This window comes from Ochotona princeps, chromosome 6 (genome assembly GCF_030435755.1).
Source record: "Ochotona princeps isolate mOchPri1 chromosome 6, mOchPri1.hap1, whole genome shotgun sequence".
Lineage (NCBI taxonomy): Eukaryota > Metazoa > Chordata > Mammalia > Lagomorpha > Ochotonidae > Ochotona > Ochotona princeps.
In genome coordinates, this window is record NC_080837.1 from 45,236,919 (window position 1) to 45,256,418 (window position 19,500).

Sequence of the window (19,500 nt, forward strand, 5' to 3'; positions counted from 1 at the left end):
CAGAATTCAGAACTGCTGGGATCCACTCAAAGACTACAATGCACATAAAGGTGCAGGAAAACACCATAGCAAGGAGGATGATCAACGGAAATCAAATCAGACCAGCCCCAGATTTAGAGTGAAAGCAGAAGGATGCTAAAACATCTGTTACTGATGAATTTCATACAAGTTAAAAGGTCAGCAGAGTCTTGGATTCTAGAAAAAAGAAGCCTGGATAATGTTTTCAGAAAAAAAAAAAAAGCTGCGGAGTATAGTATGAACATATACATTGGTTAGACATTGCATTAAAAAAAACCCTGTACAATAAATGGAAATAACCTCATACCCAGATTATTGGAAATCCTTAAAGCGAAAACTGGGAAATTAAAAAAAAAAATGAAGACACAGAACAAAACCTTAAAATGTGGTCAAAAGTGTAAATTCACAAAAACATAAAAACTCAGTACACACCAAGCACAAAAAACATGAAGAAAATAGGCCAAGACACCTCATGCTCAAACTTGGCTGGGGTGGAGGGTGAGGCAGGGGAGAGCAGCACTAAGGAGAAACCCTGAAACGCAGTCTTAGCCAGAACACCTCGGTATGGCCCAGAGAAACAGCGACAAAGGTGCTGCCAGACTTTCCATTTGAAACAAAACAAGTAAGAAAGCAGTGGGAAAACAGAACTGGCAGCAAGAAAGCTACGCCTCCAGCATTTCTATACCTAGCTCGAATGTCTCAAAAATAGAGAGGAATCTTACAGTATAAGCCCGCAGCAAATTCACACAGCAAAATATGTTAAAGGAAATCACACCAGCAGGAGGGAAATTGTACCAGGTGGAATTCTGCATCTATACAAGATGAATGAAGAACATTGTATGGTAATAAAATGTGACTTACCCATCATAAATAGAAAAATACACGCAATTTTTCATAGTAATTAAACTTTGTTAAAAATATAATTGCAAAAATAAAAAATATATGATTGTGAGAGAAAAATAATGGCATTTATTAAATATAATGGCATTTATTAAATATAAGTCAATGGGTTTGATATATGCAAAATGCCAGGCACATAGCAAACTAAACCTCTGCCTAAAATGCCAGCATCCCACATGGGCACCAGTTAATGTCCCAGCTGTTTTTGCTTCCTACCTAGCTCTATTCTTACAGCCCAGGAAAGCAGCACAATGGGGCCCAAAGCCTCAGGGCCCTGCACCACGTGAGAGACCTGAAAGAAATCCTGGCCTCTGGCTTTGGATTGGCTCAGCTCTGGCCACTGTAGCCATCTGGGGAGTGAACCAGTGGATGGAGACCTTTCTGTCTCTGCAACTCTACTTTTTTTGTTTGTTTGTTTTGGAAACATATATTTTTATTGCATTTCCTTTTTGTTAAAACTAATTACATTGCATTATGTGATACATTTTTTTATGCACTGGTATTCCCCCCGCCCCTCCCAAAGCCCTCCCCCATGGTGGATTGCTCCACCTTGTTGCATTTCCATAGTTCGAATTCAATTGACATTCTTTCATTGGAGGTATTTACCAAGCATAAAGTCCAGCATCTTATTTTCCTGGTAAGTTCAATGGTTTCTTGGTGAGACCATCTCTGGTCTGAAGGTAGAGCCGGCAGAGTAGCATTCCAATCAATTAAAAGTCCCAACATAATATTTCCAACCATTTACAACATTATGGCATTAATTGACATGGTATTGATTAACCAATATGTTAATAGGAAAATGCAGGTTCTCAACCACAACCTGTGACTTCTTCATAGACATTTCAATTTTGGTTTACATTCAACCGTATTCTATACACCTTAAAATGGCTTAGATTGCTATTCAGCTTCTCATGCCTATTTTAATTTTAGTATTTAGCAGTTTATAGCATTGAAGCATGATTTCGCTGAACCTGGCTGTTTTTCGGGTGGTCTAACTCTATAATTCTAACAGTATATATGTCAACAGTTTAGGTGAGCATGTTTAGGAGGGGTGTGCAGAGAAATCTTCCATACCCCAGTTAGGAGTAACTAATCTTTGTGTCCCACCCAGTGAGGTATAAGTGCATCCCCGCTGACCGTTTCCTGTCTGGTTCTAAGCTTTCCTTGTTGTTCTCTGTCTATCTATTCTAGTTTTGTTGGTTTGTTTGTTTATTTGTTTTGAGGGGTTTCTGGAGTGCTCCTGATGGTTATTACGAGAGGGGGTGGGGACCCAAAGTTGGAAGCAGGCAAGGACCAGAGAAAGCTCCTCTCCCTAGTCCCGAAGAAAGTTTACTGTTCTTCCGTTTCTGCGGACCGCTCAGGGATCCTGGTTGCTGTTCCGATGACCTTGGAACCTGCAAGGCAGGATTTGGGCTTCTTCCATCCCATGTGGTAGATCCAAATGGGGGTGGTTGACCTCAGAGTTCTTGGTCTCCGAAGGCACTCCATTTCCCCGTGGTCTCCTTGGCAGTAGGGATGCAGTCCTCGGTGCTCCTTGGTGGCAATTCTACTTTCAAATGAAAGAGGTATAGAGGCAGGTGTTTGATGCATCCATGAAGATGCCAGTTGAGAAGCTGGTATTTCAGCTGCTTTGCACAGCTGGGGATGAAACAACACAGGGGAGTGTTTTCTCTCTTTCAAATCCATTTTTAAATTTCCAAATAAAAGAATTGGCATCATAGAATGTTTCCAGGTTTATTCTTCTTCAAACTGGTTTTGCTGGGGCCACTTCCACATGGCAGGGTGACCCATGAGGGAAATGGCCACCCAGGGTACACAGCACTGGGCTTTTATCCTTTTTAGGTGTGGGGGATGAGGGAAGGTAGCAGCTCCTCGGTTTGCACATGCTTGTGATGTGTCATCATGGTGGGTGTTGATCTGCACAGATGCAGCATGTCAGACATCTTTGGATGGGAGTATCTGCTTGACCTTGGCAAAGATAACGCCAAGGCTAGTGAACTTTTCTTCTGCTGTTTGTGGCCAGAGGGAGGCAAGAAGAAGAGATAGCACTGGGACTCAGTCTGCTCCTTGGTGTTTCAAGGCTATCAGGTATTCCTGGCTTGTGATAAACTCTCTTTTCTCCTGATGAGCCAGCTTATCCTCTGGTTCATCAGGAGTTCAGCCCAAAGAGTTGTATTGACACAGGTAGTGGCTCCAAAGGGGCTGAAACCAGCACAGATGGAATAGCAGCCTTTGAATGAGAACTTTACGTTTAGTCTTGACCCTAGAAATCTCCCCACTTGTCACTCCACACCTGAACAGTGAATATTGGATGCAGAATACGCAGAAAAGGGCACACAAGGTTGAATCTGCAAGATTTAATGCCAAAGCAGAACACAGAAGCTGGAGCAACATGCAAAAGCAAGAAGTGTGCTGAGTGCACGGTGGAGTCAGGAGGCCAGAATAAGGACTTGGCGTGAGGACAGGAGGCAAGGGGAGATGCGGGAAGCAGTGTCAGACATGGAAGTGAGGGTCCCAGGCTGTGTGTTCCTGGCCAAGAGCCCCTCCCCCAGGCCTTCCTGCCTCCATGAGCTTCCTCTAACTAACCCCCATTGCCTGTGCCAGGCAAGCCCTCAGCAAGCGTGTTTAGTGCGATAGGCCAGAGAGCTCAGCTCGAATTCTCAGGTTGCCAAATACAGAGCAGCTGGAACACCCTGAACTGGACGTGCGTGACAGCACAGCCGGGAGTGCCGGCTTGCCCAGGGCTCTGCCCACTGTGTGACCCTGCCCTTTGATCCTGGGCAAGGCAAGTCCCTGGGCCACATATCAAAGTCCCTGGGGCCAGTGCTGACTGGCTTGAGTCTCCTTCCTAAACCTTGTAGAAGAGGGAGGGGTGTCAAGGGCGAAGTGATTTAGAACAGTGCATAGAGATCCTCCAAATGAACTGGGCTTCACTCCAGCTGCTCTTCAGAAAGAGCGAAAACTGCCACCTTGGTTTCCTTGGAGGAGTGCACAGAAACAGCTCCTTTCCCACATTTATGCCATGCCACTGCTAGGTCACTTTTTAAAAAGCTTATTTTTATTTGAAAGGCAAAGTTACAAAGAGAGAGATGTCCTATCTGCTGGTTCATTCTCCAAATGGCTGCAACAGCCAGGCTTGGGCCAGGCTAAAACCAGGAGGTAGGGGTTCCATTCAAGTCTCCCACATAAGTAGCAGATTTCTCAAGCACTTGGATTATCTTCTATTGCTTTCCCAGGTGTGTTATCAGGGAGCTGGATTGGAAGTGGAGTAGTCGGGACTTGAACTAGCACCCATGTGGGGTGTTGATGCTGCAAACAGCACACAGCACCAGCCCCACTACAGGATATTTTTAAACTATTGCTTCTGCAAATTGTGTGAGGGAAAATGTGACAGTACATTGTTTTTATTCATAATACATTTAGTAGGAAGAAAAAAAATTTTAATGTTGAATGACCATTTCTCCTTTAGTTAATTTTCATGTGTCCCTTACTGATTTTTCTGTATGAATATTCATCTTATCAAATTAATGACCTCTTTTTACATTAAAGTCATCAACCCTTTGTCAGTCATCTATAAATTACAAATGATTTTTCTTAAAAAAAGAGATTTATTTATATCAGGAAGGCAGATTTACAAAGAGGAGAGACAGAGAAAAAGATCTTCTGTCTGCTGACTCATTCCTCAAGCGGCCATAATAGCCAGAGGTGAGCTGATCCAAAGCCAGGAGCTTCCTCAAGGTCTCCCATGTGGGTGCAGGGTCCCAAGGCTTTGAGCTATCCTGTGTTGCTTTTCCAGGCCAGAGGCAGGGAGCTGGATGGGAAGTGGAGCAGCCGGGGCAGGAATCAGCGCCCCTATGGGATTCCAACACATGCAAAGCAAGGACCCAGCCACTAGGCTGTTGCACAGGGCCTGGAAATGATTTTAAAATTTTATTTCAGAGGGATCCCATCTGCTGCTTCACTCTCAATTGGTCACAATTTCAGTTTCTGGCAGAAGCCAGGAACTGAAAACTCAGACCAGGTTTTCCACATGACTGGTAGGACCCAACCACTTCAACATCACTTGCTGTTTCCCAAGGTGTGGAGTGTGGGCTTGAACCCTGACACCTATTATGGGATGTAGGTATGCCAATCAATAGCTTAACCAGTAGATCAAATGCTACCCTTGGTAATTTTGTTGTTGTATACTTAGCACAGTGCCCTGATGTAATGCAACAAAAAGAACAGGAACCATGATTTTATCTTCGAAACAATCTTGAGGGGTGCAAATTGTTAGGGATGTTTCACCTTTACCTTTCAGCATGATTATAAGCAAGTTTGCTTTTTTTCTATCTAACACAGATGGCTCCTGAGTTTTCCTGTGAAGAAGAAACCTTTAAGATGCAGGAATCTCTTCTCCCTCTCCCTTCTGGCTGCTCATTACGCACCTGCAGATTACACGCCTGTTGGCCAAACCCAGTGAACATTCAGTTAAGCTGCCACTATGCTGATCAGGAAAGCAGGTGCAAGTCTGTGCTGTCACGCACCATAATGCTGATTGTCAGAGTTCTGCAGTTCCAGTGTAATCTTTCTGCACCAAGATGAAAAACCTTGGGGAAATGTTGGGAATTCTTTGTAGTTCATCATGGTTGGTCACAGCAAGACGGGAGCTGGTGTGAAGCTTCTTGCCTTTTCAAGGTTAAACACTTGTTCTTTACAGGTTACCCTTGGCAACCATATCAGATGCATGAGAACTCCTAAGCTCTGAGTGGTCCACTGCCTGAGAAAGGTGATGACGAACGTGTGGAAGACCCTGGTTTGGCAGGGATGTCAGGGGAACCTCTGTAGTTGAGTGAGTGTTAATCTGAGGATAAGGGGACGGTCTCCCAACTGCAACCCAATGCCCAGCATGATTAGCATAAATAATAAGATTGTTAACTATGTTATTGAGTCTCTGTAATTTTTCCTTTTCCTTTTTTTTTTTTTCTATTACAAGACCCTCAGATCTTTATAATGGCTTGCTGGAAGAAACCTATTGAAATCAGTATCTGGGAGCAACTTGCTTGTTTGCCTGGGAGTGTATCCAGGTCCCTGGTCCTGCTAAGAGTCTTAAATCGTGTATTTCTAAATCTTTCAGCTCCTGTCCTTTAGTTTTGTTTCTTGCCAGAATGTTGTATGCTGGCCCATGACCAGAAAATTCACTTGTAAGAAGTCAGATACAAGAAAAATGTCACAGTGGTATAATATTCATTGACATGCATTTATTGAAACTGAGAACACTGCAATAAGATGACTTGAGGATGGAAGGAAGACGTAAGAGTCAGAAACAGAAGCATGTAGGCACACAGCCATGAGCAGGACAACCATCCAGGCTTTCTACAGAAAGTTGAATCATGAAGACTTGCAAACAACTGTCTGGAAAAATCATTAAAATATCAGAAAACATCAAGATGAAAAATCAATCCCGCCTGGAACTTGGCACAGACTTCCTATTTCCATCTTCACGTCTCCTTCATTCTTCCTTGGCTTGCCATTATGCTCCCACAGTCACAGGGTGGCAAGATTTTGAATATCAGAGCTTTTATTTCTTCTGGCAGCAACCCGTGGGATGGAGCTGAGGGTAGGGGAGTGGTGACTGCGCAGTACTGGATTAGGTGATGCCCAGCCAAAGGCTGTTTGCCTTAACATGTGCTGGAGGATGGTCAGACCCCTGTCCACGTGGGTGGGCATGGGCGCTGTGGGCACAATGAAGAGATCGGGGTGGGCACTCCTTTGCTGCACTGCTGGAGACCTCATTGGCAGAACCATTCACTTCTCATCATCCACATGGGTTTTAGAACTTCGCTTTAAATTCCACCTAGGTGGATAGACTCAGCTTCCTCACTTCATGAGTAAACTAGCACAGAGCCCAGTTTCTTTCAGTTTGTTTCAAAGAAGGGAGGAAGGAAAGCAGGGGGAGATGAATATGAATCTGCACCCCAGAATCAGTTGTAAATGTTCATGGAATTATCCAGTTTGGGAATTTTCACTTCTCTAATTAGCAGAAACAATGAAGAATTTATTATTGCATTTAGATAGTAGAAGGAAAGAAACAGGAACCAACATGACTATAGCCTCCTTAGGTGGGCCCCGTTCTCAAAGGCCTGTGGGGCTTAGAGCTTTGAGCCACTGACTAGCCAGCTCATCAGAGAATGGCCTGTCAGCACCATCAACAACTTCTTCAGTGAGGTCACACTGTGGTATTGGCACCTGGGAAACTGTTTGCCTGCGGGGAGCTGGCACACAGAAAGTTCCAGATCCGCACTGCCACAGATGCTGACACCAAGGTGTTTCCCACGCCTGCAGCTGCATCTGGGGACCTTCTGGATCCCGCGGGTCATTTCCACAGCGCCGTGGGGAAAGATGTCGCTCAGCCCACATGAGCCATTGACTTTGGAAACCTTTCTCCAGACCATCACTTCATTGCAACAACATTTGGCATCACTTAGCCTGTTTCCCTTAGGGATGCCATAAGGAATCTTTCCAAATTTCAATAATGAGGAAGACATAGTATTCTTGGACACAAGGAGACTGGTGTTTTTATCCAACAGGGTCACATTCATTAATATCTCAACAGCCTGGTTTGCCATGTCATCGTGCATGTGCTCTTCTGCAAATTCTTCTTTCCTTATCTCCATAACTTCTGAAGCTCCTGCAAGAACCAAGCCCAGGCTAAGCAGCAGCAGAGAAGTCTCCATCGCAGAGCCAGGGCAGTCTTTTCTGCACCAGAGACACAAAGATAAAAACAAGGAAACTCTTAAGGAGATGGTGCTCTTTTTCCCACTATAGTTATTCCCAGAAGTGACTCCAACATGGACAGACCCCTTCACGCTGGAATGGCAGTAAGATAAAGTCAAAAAACAAGCAGTGGTAAAGTTTGAAGATCTGACTTCAAGTTCCTCAAAATTGGCCTCTTTTAACCTCAGTTTCCCCATATGAAAAAGAAAGGTGAGAATGAAGTTAGGTGCTAAGTATGTTTCCTCTTCACTGTCCTGTTATGCATAATCTCATTGATTAGATTAGAAAAAAGTATCCACATGCTATTCACTCTTGTTAGAACCCCTGGTCTCACACCCCTGGTATCTGACACATGATAACCACTTGGAGAAATGAAGCCGAAGGAAACATACAATGCCATTTTCCCGCCTCTCCATGGCTTTTCCCACCCATTCCCAGTCATGGGATCCGACTTTACCAGTTCCTTTGTCAAGCTGATCCGGTTGAAAAAGACTCCAGGCTTGCTGCAGGGTTAGAAGTGAAATTGTGTCTATTTCCTGGGAGTTTCTATTATTGAGTCCACCTGAGGGAGGAGGGGCACGGCTGACAGAGGAGACAATGTGGAACCGAGGACACAGAGAACTAAGTGTCCCTCTGGCAGCCAGAGACCTGACGGCCCACAGCACGGCCTCCTGCTCTGTGAAAGCTGCCCTGTCCAGAGCTGAACCCAGAATGACCTGTGCTTTTCTGGCACTCTGGAGCTTGGCCAGTGTTGTCCTTCATTTCATATTTCTTCACCCTAGTCAATGGATACATGTCGGTCTTTTCCTGCTTTTAGGTGGGGTTGAAAGCCCCCCAGAACTCTGAACCCCTTTTCTCATTATTCTGTCCTGTGTCAAAACTTGAACTGAACACATGAGCTTCACAATGGCACTGGTTAACAACAGAACATGGCTTCATCTATAGTGAGTACTAGAAAACTCGTCATGAGAAGTCCAGACAAAATGGTTAACGGTGACCCTGTTCCCCTCGTGCCCTCTTTGATCTCTGCCCCTCAAAGCCTCCTTGCCTGGCACATCTAGATGCAGTGTCACCACCCTTGTCCACTCATCACCACTTCCTCCTCCATTCATTCAACATTCTGCTTTTTCCAAAATCACCTCCTGAAATAAACACTACCTCAGAATCCTTGAACCTTCCTCACTGATTCAAGGATCCTATGAGTCACTGTATAAAACCTTGTTCCACTTACCTGATGTTATGAATAAGGACTTCTACAATTGAGAGAAAGAGACAGTGTGTGTGTGTGTGTGAGAGAGAAAGAGAGAGAGAGAGAGAGAGAGAGAGAGAGAGGGATCTTTCATCTGCTGGTTCACTCCCCAGATGCTTGCTGTAGTCAGGACTAGGGCCAGGCAGAAACCAGAAGTTCAAAACTCAATCTGGGTCTCCTAAATGAGTGACAAGGAATCCAGTACTGAAGCCGTCATCCTCAGCATCTCCTGCTTCCCAGTGTTCACATTAAGCAAGAATCTTGTTTGGGGGTCCAGAGTGGTGTCCTAGAGGCTAAAGTCCTCACCTTGAACACTCAGGGATCCCCACCGTCCCTGCTTCCCATCCAGTTCCCTGCTTGTGGCCTGGGAAAGCAGTCAAGGATGGCCCAAGGCCTTGGAACCCTGTACCCACATGGGAGACCAGAGGAAGCTCCTGGCTCCTGGCTTCAGATCAGCACAGCTCCAGTCATTGCAGCCACTTAGAGAGTGAACCAACAGATCTTCCTCTCTGTCTCTCTTTCTCTCTGTATAGCTGACTTTCCAATAAAAATAAAACGAATCTTAAGAACAAAATACTGCTTGAGGTATCCTATTTGGTATCAGGGTATCTGACCTCCAGTCCCGGCCCAGCTTCCAATTCCAGTGTCCTACTAATCTGTATGCTGGGAGACAGCAGGTGTTGGACAAATGCTTGGATGCCTGCACAGACTGAGCTCCAACGTCTAGATTTTAATCAGCCAGTGAATCAGCAGACAGGAAATGCCCTCTTCTCTTCTCTTCTCTTCTCTTCTCTTCTCTTCTCTTCTCTTCTCTTCTCTTCTCTTCTCTTCTCTTCTCTTCTCTTCTCCTCATATCCTCACCTATCCTCGTCCCTTCCTCGCTTCCTCCTTCCTTTCTTCCTCCCTTTCTCCCCTCTTTCCTTCCTTTGAAATAAGCAAAACTAAGCAGAACTTTACATAAATAAGATCATTGAAAGCACTCCAAGCACAGACGCCATTGCAGTCGCTGTTATTCTCACTGTTTTGGAAATGTGCTCATCTGTAAGATTTCACTTGTATTCAGAAGAGGGGAGGTTAGAGGCTGAAGGGAAGAAAAAATAAAGACAATACAGCCAAAGGAGGTGGCTAAGGAAAGGAAACAGAGCTTAAAAAAAAAAAGCAAAAAAACTAGAAGTCTGGGACTGAAGGACACACTTCATCTACTTCAGCGTTGCGCTCAAGAAGTGCTGGAACCAAGACCCAGCTAGTCCTGTGCTAGGGCCAGCTGCTCCTACTCAACCTAGACTCGGGTACTCAGGGCCCTACTCACTTGGTGGCACCCAAGCCTGTGGCAGCATTCCCATGGAGAAAGGAGGCCAGCATGGGAAAGAAGTTGTGGGACAGTGACCTCTGGCCAAGTTCCAAGGTTGCACTGCACCCTCTACAGACCCTGGTCGCGATCCCCCATAGATCCACTCAGTCCATCAGAACTTGATGCTTACAGAAGATTTGCGGAGGTAGGCAGCAACTGACGCACAGGGCCTCCCTCTGAGATGGCCATGGAATTTGGTCTAAACTTGCAGCTGTGCAAGTCCCCCAGCTGAGAAGGTAGCAACAGCAAGTGCCCTGAGGAGCTGCGGGACCCCATAAGGCCTGTTCTCAGCCCTTGTGTGCTTCTCTGGTGCTCACACGCAGGATCGGAGCAGCTCACAGTTAGGTACCCCATCATCTGGCCTTCAGTTGCCACTGGCTCTATTTCTTGTACTTTCCAATAGCAAGACTCACCTCCAGCAAAGCCAATCTCCACATCACCTAGGATATTGAATTGTAGAGCAACAGACTTGGAAGGAACCTCAAAGATGGGCTAGGTGGGGCCCTTCACCTCCCAGATGAGGAGGCTGTTATCAGAGAGTGGGATCCCATAGCATGTCCAGAGGCCTCCAGTAGGGAAGCTGCTCTGCCTACAGCTGGACCTCAGGAACAAAACTGTGAGTCCAGCTGTCAGAACTGAGTGCTGAACAACGTTGGTCTGCCTCCAAAGCCCTCCCTGCTCCCTCTGGAGATGGCAAGAAGTATGACACGGGGAGTCCTGCACCCCACTGTCTCCCCAGGAGATCCTCACCCAGTTGTCACTAGCGAAATGGCCACTGACCAGTCAGCCTCTTTCACACTCCCCTTTTGTTTCACGACACTGAGTGAGTTGCTGGACAGGACTAAGGGTGGTGTGTTGTAACTTCCATCTTTAGAAAAGACCTTGGGGGCTAATCCTCTGCCTGTAGCACTCACATCCCAAATGGGCACTGATTCAAGTCCCACTGCTCTACTTCTCATCCAGTTCCCTGCCTATGACCTGAAAAAGCAGCAGAGGATGGCCCAATGCCTTAGGTCCCTGCACCCACACAGGAGACCAGGAAGAAGCTCCTGGCTCCTTGCTTCATACTAGCCCAGCTCCAGCTACTGTAGCCATTTGGGGAGTGAATCAGAGGAGGGAAGATCGCTCTCTTTCTGGTTCTCCAAACCTCTGTAAATCCTGCCTTTTAAATATTAGTAAACAAACCCAAACAGACCCTGATAGGTGATCTCAATTGCTTTTATTCTTAGAGTCAGGGCTGGCATTAGGGTATAATTACAGAGTTGCTTATTCCAGCTAAAAAATGTAAAGACATAGCAAAAAACTCAGTGATCAAGATAAATACTATTTTAGTACAACATGTAGAATCAATGCAATACAATCCCCTGCGACCAAATATTTCCTATTTGCACAGCAGAATTTGATCTACAATAGTACAACTCACAGAACTCAGCTCTAATCCAAACTCTGTCAGACCAGATTTTTTAAATGTGGGTATTCCATACCTTGGAAATGTTTGCTTTAATATTGATTTTTTTAAAGGATGGATAGAAACTCTGTGTTTTGATGACTGGTAGGATTGGGGGGTAGTGTGTTACATCTCACACTAAGCATGACTGTCTCATTCACTTTACACTAGTGAATCCCAGTCCTGCCTCCAACTCACTCTTGGCTCCTGAATGACTCCCAAATACGAGGAACACAAATTGAAAATACACAGAGTTAATAGTTCAAAAGATTTCTTTTCTTTCTTTTTTTTTTTTTTTGAAGATTTCTTTATTGAAGCAAAATAAGACACTACTAACTCAACAATTCTGGAAGGACAAGTTCAGTCCCAGCAGCCACGCAAGCATCACGCCATGTCTAGAACTCAAGTTCACCTCACAGCCAGCCAGCCAACCCAGTAGCCACTGAGCAAGCAGAGAGGACAGTAGCTGTTACTCGACATATCCCTCAAAAGCCAATGGTCCCAAATCATCGCAGACAACAAGGATAAATCCCTGGGTGGCTGAGCTCTGGTAACTGCACGCAGGGTATCTGGTGCCTGCAGTGAGCTCACAGACGGTTAGTCTGAACTTGGTCTCGCTCTGGGAGCAGATGAGGCTGGACTGGTTCAGGCAAGCCACCTTCTTGGTGGACAGACAGACACTGTTGATCTTCTGAGGCCTCTCATGGATGAACACATGCTCCCTCTTGCAGGTGTGGTCTCGCTCCCTGATGAGTCTCTGCTGGATCAGGTGGTTGCAGTACCTTACCGCAGTGCCGTCCGGGGGGTAGTCTACATGCAAGTGCTCCAAGGTTAGCAATGGCTCGTGCTCACTCAGCTCGTTTTCCCAGAACAGAAGCATCAAGAAAACAATCACCATCAGGATCATCCAGGGCAAAAGTGCCTTCACATCCTTGGCTTGAACTCTGGCTGAGTAAGGGAAGGCAGAAAATGGCAGAGGATGTTCAGTCCCTCCCTCGCAGACTCCGGACCCCAGCTACCTCCCTCGGGATACTTTCCTTCTCTTTGCTCATTCAAATTCTGCTGAGGTGACAAGATCCAGCTGGAAGTTCAGATCTACCAGAAAGCCTTCTCTGGTCATGTCAGCCCTCAACTGGTCCCTGATTACACCTGTTGTGTTTGTTTCTGCAACTTTTTTCCACCCAAGTCCTTCAAAATGTCCAACACAGGGCCCAGCGCAATAGCATAGCAACTGAAGTCCTCACCTTGAACGTGCCGGGATCCCATATGGGCGCCGGTTCTGGTCCCAGAAGCTCCACTTCCCATCCAGCTCCCTGCTTGTGGCCTGGGAAAGCAGTCGAGGATGGCCCAAAGCCTTGGGACCCTATACCCGTGTGGGAGACCCGAAAAGAAGTTCCTGGCTCCTGGCTTCAGATCAGCGCAGCACTGGCTATTGTGGTCACTTGTGGAGTGAATCATGGAAGATCTTCCTCTCTGTCTCTCCTCCTCTCTGTACATCTGCCTTTCCAATAAAAATAAATAAATCTTTTAAAAAATAGTAATAATAACAAAATGCCCAACACAGGGCTGACCCGGCAGAGCCAACATACCCATGAGTTCCTAAAACCTCTGCACTCGAATCCCACAAGCCAGTCCCACTGGCATCTTTTTCCCAAGCCATCACAGCCCTCCTCCCAGCCCTCCTCCCACTCAGTCCTGCTTCACTCTGAGCTGCTTCCTCTCACCTGTCACTCTCACTGTTGGTCTCACAGGCAGCACATCCTTTTGATCTCACATTTGGGAAAATCTCTTGTGTCTCTGTGCTCTCTAACAGTAGCTGAGAGGCAGCAGGTGAAGTGTGGGGACGGCCGAAGTGGACGGGGCAGGATGGGAGGGACTTCTGCAGCAAGGTGCCTGGGTGTCATGGTAACTCCTTCCCGTTAGAGGAGTGTAGAGTGCACAGGTCTCGCTAAACCACGTGGGCATTTCTAGGCACTCAGTGAAGGTCTGATTGTGCCAACCGCAGTGTTATCTGTTTTCCAGAGTTTCTTACTACCAACCTATGACAGGGCTGGAATTTTCATTCCATTGATAAAGAAATGGTCTTCCATTATGCTCAGTGAAATAAACCAGTCCCAAAAGGACAAATATGTTCTCTCTGATACAAGGCAACATTCAAGCAAAATACAAAACAATTAGATGTATAGGTGAACAAGTATTACATATACTGTCATGGATGAACTGTATAATGGAGACTAGCATACTGAGGAGTGAAGATATGTTGAATTAGATATCTCTACTCCTCAATAAAAGGAGGACTCCCAGCAAAACAATTAAATACATACCTTGACAATATGATACTATATTTTTTATCTTTGTTTATTGGTACAATTCCATGATGTATGTTAAACTTGCAGCCGAATGTTGAACTTGTAACTGTTACTAATATAAAAGAGATACCTTCTCACTCAAAATGTTTGGGAAACAGCCATGGTCGCTGGATCGTCACCTGAGGGCCAGAGCAGCTTGTTCTGGGGCATCAGCACACCCCGGTCTGTCCTTCTCACCTGGGCAAGGGAACAGGGCAGGCAGGGCAAGAGCTGAGCACTTAGTTCCAGTTCCAGCCGGTTTGCCTCCCACGTGGTATCTAGGACAAGGCCAAAACAGCTTCCTGGTGCTCACATGAATCTGGCAGAAGTCCGGGGCTTCTAGGTTTCAGAGCATCAGGTCTCCAGCTCAGCTGGAGACTGGACTCCCCCCAGCCCCACCCCAAGGACCAAAAGCAAGCCTGGGTTCCCTTTGGAGGTTGCTCTATCCATACATGTTGGTACATGGATTTGCAGAGTTGTGAGACTTCCTCCCCCACTCCCTTTCTTTTCATATACAGAAAAATGTGAGAGCTATTCAACTAGGGGTCACTTGGGAAGCCTACACGGGCTGTGATTGGGTAAAGACCCAAATCAGCCCCAGACATGCTGGGCGGGCAGTTAGGGAGTGAACCAGCAGCTGCGAATGCTCTCTTTTCTGTCTTAAAAAGTCAAAGAAATAATTATAAATGAAACAAAGAAAAATTAAACAAATCCAATGATTGCAAAAATGGCAATTCTGTGACCACAGGTACTATGTCCCTCCACATGCCAGCCACTCAGACTATGGTTGGGCAAGCAACAGGGAAATCGGGTGCCAGGTGCCAGAGCCAAAATGGTGAGCTCTGACTTGAGAGTGTTCGGCTCGTGGGGAGCCCTTCGTGAGACACTTCCTTGGTGGGAGAGGCATCCGTGCCAGGCTGTGGCGATTGCAGAAAACAACCTCCCAGACAGCAAGCCCCTGGGCACCCCTCCCACTCTCTGCCCACCACCTGCCCGGCTTCCTTGCCCAGATGAGAAGGACAGACTGGGTGGGCTGACACCCCAGAACCTGCTGCTTCTGCCCTCAGGCAGGTCGTGTCCTAGTCAGAGTCTGTCCTGGCCTGCGTCACTGCCCTGGGCTACACGCCAGGGAGGGGCTGTCCCTCCTTGCAGGAAGGCCAAGTTAGTCCTTGTCTCATCCCTTCCATTACCTTCCTGAAATGATTGGTGGCTGTGATAGCCCAGGGATGACCAGGTGTGGGGTGAGCTGCCCTAAGTGTGTCCCTTGCCTTCAAGAGCACTATAATCCTAACGCACCTGCTTCCCAGGTGCCCCAGGCTGAGTTCTCCACGGTTCCCTGTGAATCAGCATTAGGGAAGGGTCATTAACCCGGCCACCCCTGACTACCCCTCCCCATGCCCTGAGTGCCACCTAAGATGCCGCCCCCACCCACATGCAACCCCCGGGGCCTCTCAAAATCTGATGTGCTGTTTCAAATAAACAAAAGGATGAAACTGCCTGTTCCAAAGCATCCAGCCAGAGCAGGGGGAGCAGCGGTGGGAAGTTACCGGAGCAGACCGCCTGAGGTCACACTGGCTCTGCCACCAACCGGCCCTGTGTCCCTGAACTCACCTCCACGGACCTTCCTGGGCCCCTTTGGACGGGGCGGGAGGGTGGGCAGAGCTGGGGGAATAGAGGAACTGAGAATATCTGATGGTTTAGGATTTGAGGAGGGGTCTTGGGCTTGGCCGTCCTTGGGAGCTCTGAGCTTGCTATGGGAACTGCAACACAGCTTCACTGGGCTTCAAGGGAGCCTGACTGCTTCCCGATCATCTGCCAGAATCACATAGCATGCCGGCCCTGAGGGGTTCACTTCCACCACCCCCTCAGGAAGCCTGTGCCCTCAGTCTGCTGCTCCTGGGGACATGATCCTGCACAGGCAGCCTCACCCCTCACTCCCATCTGCTCCCTCTCTCCTTCCGGCCAGACTGAACTGGCTAGGCTTCCCTCCAACTCAAGGCCGCCAGGACACATCCCAGGCTCTCACTCTGCGCACCTGCCATGTCCTGCCTGGTGTATGTCACTCCCATACATACACCCTTCTTTCCATGAACTCCCCAGAAACACCAGAGCGTGTGAACAGCTCCAGTTTTACCAAATGAAATCCTGCGTTGTTCTTTGTGGGCCTTATTTGGCACCATAAATTAATGCTACTTCTTGATTTCATATATATATATATATATATATATATGAAATATATGAAATATATCATGCCCCCTCTTCCAGGAGGCAGACACCACGTGTGTGTCTGGCTGCCTTCGGGATCTCTGTGTCAAGCCCAGCGTCTAGAACCCAGCAGATGTCCAACCAGCATGTGCCCAATAAACCTCAAAGAAATGCAAGAATGAGTACGCACCCCTCTCGCGCTACGCCAGGCTTTTTATGGTATCTGAGAGTTTTTCTCGGCAGACCTTAATAACTTTTGGATGCCTGCCTGGGTGGGACTTGCATAGCACCATGTGGGTGGCACAAGAGCGGACAGCTCCTTGACAGGGAAGTGTGGATTCTCCTCCAGCTCCTGCTCCCGGGACCCTAGGCCTGCGGCTGCGTCTCCCCGGAGTTCCCCTCTGCAGCTTCTTTCTTTTCCTAAACGAGGCTCGCCTTCTGCTGTGAGACGTCTTTATGCTGTTGCGTGAACTCGTCTTGGACGACATAATTGTCTTCCCTAGAAATTCCCACCCAGACAGAGAGAGTCAAAAATAAATCTCGGCGTCCCTAAAAAACGAACGCTGCAGTTTTGCCCTTGGAGACCCAAGGCGCTCCCTGTGTTCTCCACAAGAGGGCTGGCTTAGCACGAGGTCGTGCCCACAGCATGCTCGGCTACTCGGGCGTTTTAGCAGCACCAGCAGGGGTCTCAGCCCCTGGTCCGTATACGACCTTGCAGCCCTTCCTGTGTCCTCCCGATGTACTGCCACAGCTGTCCTAGCAGTTGCAGTCAGTGGAGGTTGACCAAGTCCTGTTGGAACACACAGGCTCTTCTTCAGCCTCAGGCTTCCTACTCCTGCAGACTGCTTCGTGCAAAACCTTAGTGCGATCTGAACACCCTCGCGGCCAGCGTTTACACACCGGGGGCCCCAAGAGCTGCACTTCAGCCGGTCTTCCGGGGGCAAGGCTGCCTTCCAGTTTACAGGGCTGGGGATCGCTCCTGCCTGCCTGGACGAGCAGGTGCAGGAACCTTTCAAAGTTCCCAGAAAGTCTTACAGCGCCACACTGTGGCCAGAAGGGGCTGCCACGGAACACCCGGGAGCGTCAAAAAAAGATTGTGGTAAGCAGAGTTCATACCTTTTAAAAAATTATTACTATTATTATTATTTATCTATTTGAAAGGCAGAGTTACAGAGAGAGAGAGAGAGTGACAGAGAGAGTTCTTCCAGGCAGGGCTGGGCCAGGAGCCTCATCTGGGTTTCCCACACGGGGGCGGGGGGCCGGGCAGGGAGCTCAACCTTGGACCACAGTCCGTGACTTTTCCCAGGCGGTTAGCAAGGACCTGGATCGAAAGCGGAGCAGCTGGAACATGAGTCATTGCTCATGTGGGATGCCAGTGTCACAGGCAGCGGCTTTATTGACTACATCACAACACTGGCCTGATATCAGCTTTTAAAAATGTGAAATCATGCATAGTGTTGTCACACACGGTTTCCATTAACTTTTTTTAAATTTATTTTTATTGCAAAGTAAGACATACAGAGAGGAGGAGCGACAGAGAGGATCTTCTGTTCGACGATTCACTCCCCAAGCGACCGCAATGGCTGGAACTGACCCGATCTGAAGCCAGGAGCCAGGAACTTACTCCAGGTCTCCCACATGGGTGCAGGGTCCCAAGACTTTGGGCCACCCTCGACTGCTTTCCTAGGCCACAAGCAGGTGCAGCAGCCATGGCGGCTGCTCGGCGCCCTCAGGCTCCCTCGGGCTCAGGGGCGCCTGGGAGGCCTGCCAAAGGGCTGCAGGAGTGGGGCAGAAGGAGGTGGGAGTGTCCAGAGCTACCCTGAAGACAGAGCTCACACTGCTTGTGAGGGACCCACCTACAGGGAACCGGAGAGGGAGTCAAGGATGATGCTGAAATTCTAGGCTTGTTGGGTCAAACGCCTGAAGGGGCGCTGGGAGTTAAACACCACAACGGGGGTGGGCAGAAGGAGGGCCAGGCGCCAGGTGAGGCAGGACGCAGGTGGCTGGGGACCTGGACAGGGACCCTGGAAGGAGGGAGGGGGCGAGGGAATGGGTGCTCAGAGGTGATTCCAGATGATTCCTTTGAAGGGAGTGAGTCTCCTCCCCACCTGCCTTACCCCCACTCACCATGGCAACCACCCAGGCCACACACTTCCACACCCCCTGGGCCCAGCAGGCTGGATCGCCGGACTGCCGGCTCTGGGAGGTGAGGAGGACCTCAGAGGGTAGCTAACTTTGGCACACAGCCGGGTCTAGACGTAATCTAGGGTGAGACAGGTACTAGCTAAAAGGGGGTTTGGGGAAGGGGGCTAGTGGGGTAGTGCTGAGGTGGGGAGAGGGCATGGGAACCCGAGTGCCAGGAGTGACTGCCGTGACTGGCTCCCCAGCTGTGGCCTGCGCAGCCACGTGGCTGTTGGCGTGGGCGGCTCCTGGGGCCACCCTGGCACACCTGTCCCGTCCTCAGGGCTCAGCGACTTCCCAGGGTACCAGGGACACCCCGGCTACAGCTCACCCAGACAGCCCTGGGACCCCGCGCTGGAGTGCCGGAGGAAGCTCAGACTTCGTGGAACAAGGCCTCGCCACGTGTGCCACCTGCCGAGGTCTCACACCCGACGACAGGGCCCTGAGCTTCCAATGCGGTGAAGTCAGGGTTTATATCAAAGTGTGGGTCTCCAAGTGCCGCATGACTCCCAAGAAAACGCAGAAGAGAAAGGGCAGTTGATTCTAGAAGCATGAAATCTTAAGGAAATTCTGTGTAAGCAGTGTGTGCTGCTTTCTGGCATTCGCTCCCATGACTAAGCAAGGAGCATTTGCCTTACAAAGGGGCACATATACCTGAGACAGTGCAACATAAACTGATGCTCATGAGGAAATAGTAAGAAGAAATGCCCCTTTAATAAGCTGAAGCCAGACAGCAGGAAAATAAAGGGCTCGTCCGGGATTTGAACCCGGGACCTCTCGCACCCTAAGCGAGAATCATACCCCTAGACCAACGAGCCCGTTAAAACTCTAGTTTGCAGTTCCAAACTTCAGTAAGAAAAGTTTTAGCCACGTCCACAGTTGGTTGAAAAGTCTGTTTTCAAAAACCATGGGATCTGGGGTGACGCCTAGTGGACATAACTCGTCACTGCAGTCTCCCTAGCACCGCCTCCCAATCCCCAAGGCCGCACTCCGAAACCACACTTTATCCCCTTTTATCGGGAAAAAAAAAAAAAAAAAAAAGAAG

The 19,500-nt window shown here is 48.3% G+C and overlaps 2 protein-coding genes and 1 non-coding gene across 3 annotated transcripts; all 3 read right to left on the reverse strand.

Annotated features, from left to right (window-relative positions):
* Positions 1–6,971: 6,971 nt before the first annotated feature.
* On the reverse strand, positions 6,972–8,305 carry RNASE11 (ribonuclease A family member 11 (inactive)). Its single transcript, XM_004584643.2, has 2 exons — positions 8,132–8,305; positions 6,972–7,656 (listed from the first exon to the last, which is right to left on the reverse strand). Exon 2 carries the CDS (start codon positions 7,632–7,634, stop codon positions 7,050–7,052), a length of 585 nt encoding a protein of 194 aa, XP_004584700.2. The 5' UTR covers positions 7,635–7,656; positions 8,132–8,305; the 3' UTR covers positions 6,972–7,049.
* A 3,809-nt stretch (positions 8,306–12,114) lies between these two features.
* Positions 12,115–13,611, reverse strand: RNASE12 (ribonuclease A family member 12 (inactive)). The gene is made up of 2 exons (XM_004584644.2): positions 13,446–13,611; positions 12,115–12,669 (listed from the first exon to the last, which is right to left on the reverse strand). The coding sequence occupies exon 2, from the start codon at positions 12,626–12,628 to the stop codon at positions 12,191–12,193; it is 438 nt and encodes a 145-aa protein (XP_004584701.1). The 5' UTR covers positions 12,629–12,669; positions 13,446–13,611; the 3' UTR covers positions 12,115–12,190.
* Positions 13,612–19,201: 5,590 nt separating this feature from the next.
* TRNAP-AGG (transfer RNA proline (anticodon AGG)) lies at positions 19,202–19,273 on the reverse strand. The gene has a single exon. It is a non-coding gene; the product is annotated as a tRNA-Pro (tRNA).
* Between the last annotated feature and the right edge of the window lie 227 nt (positions 19,274–19,500).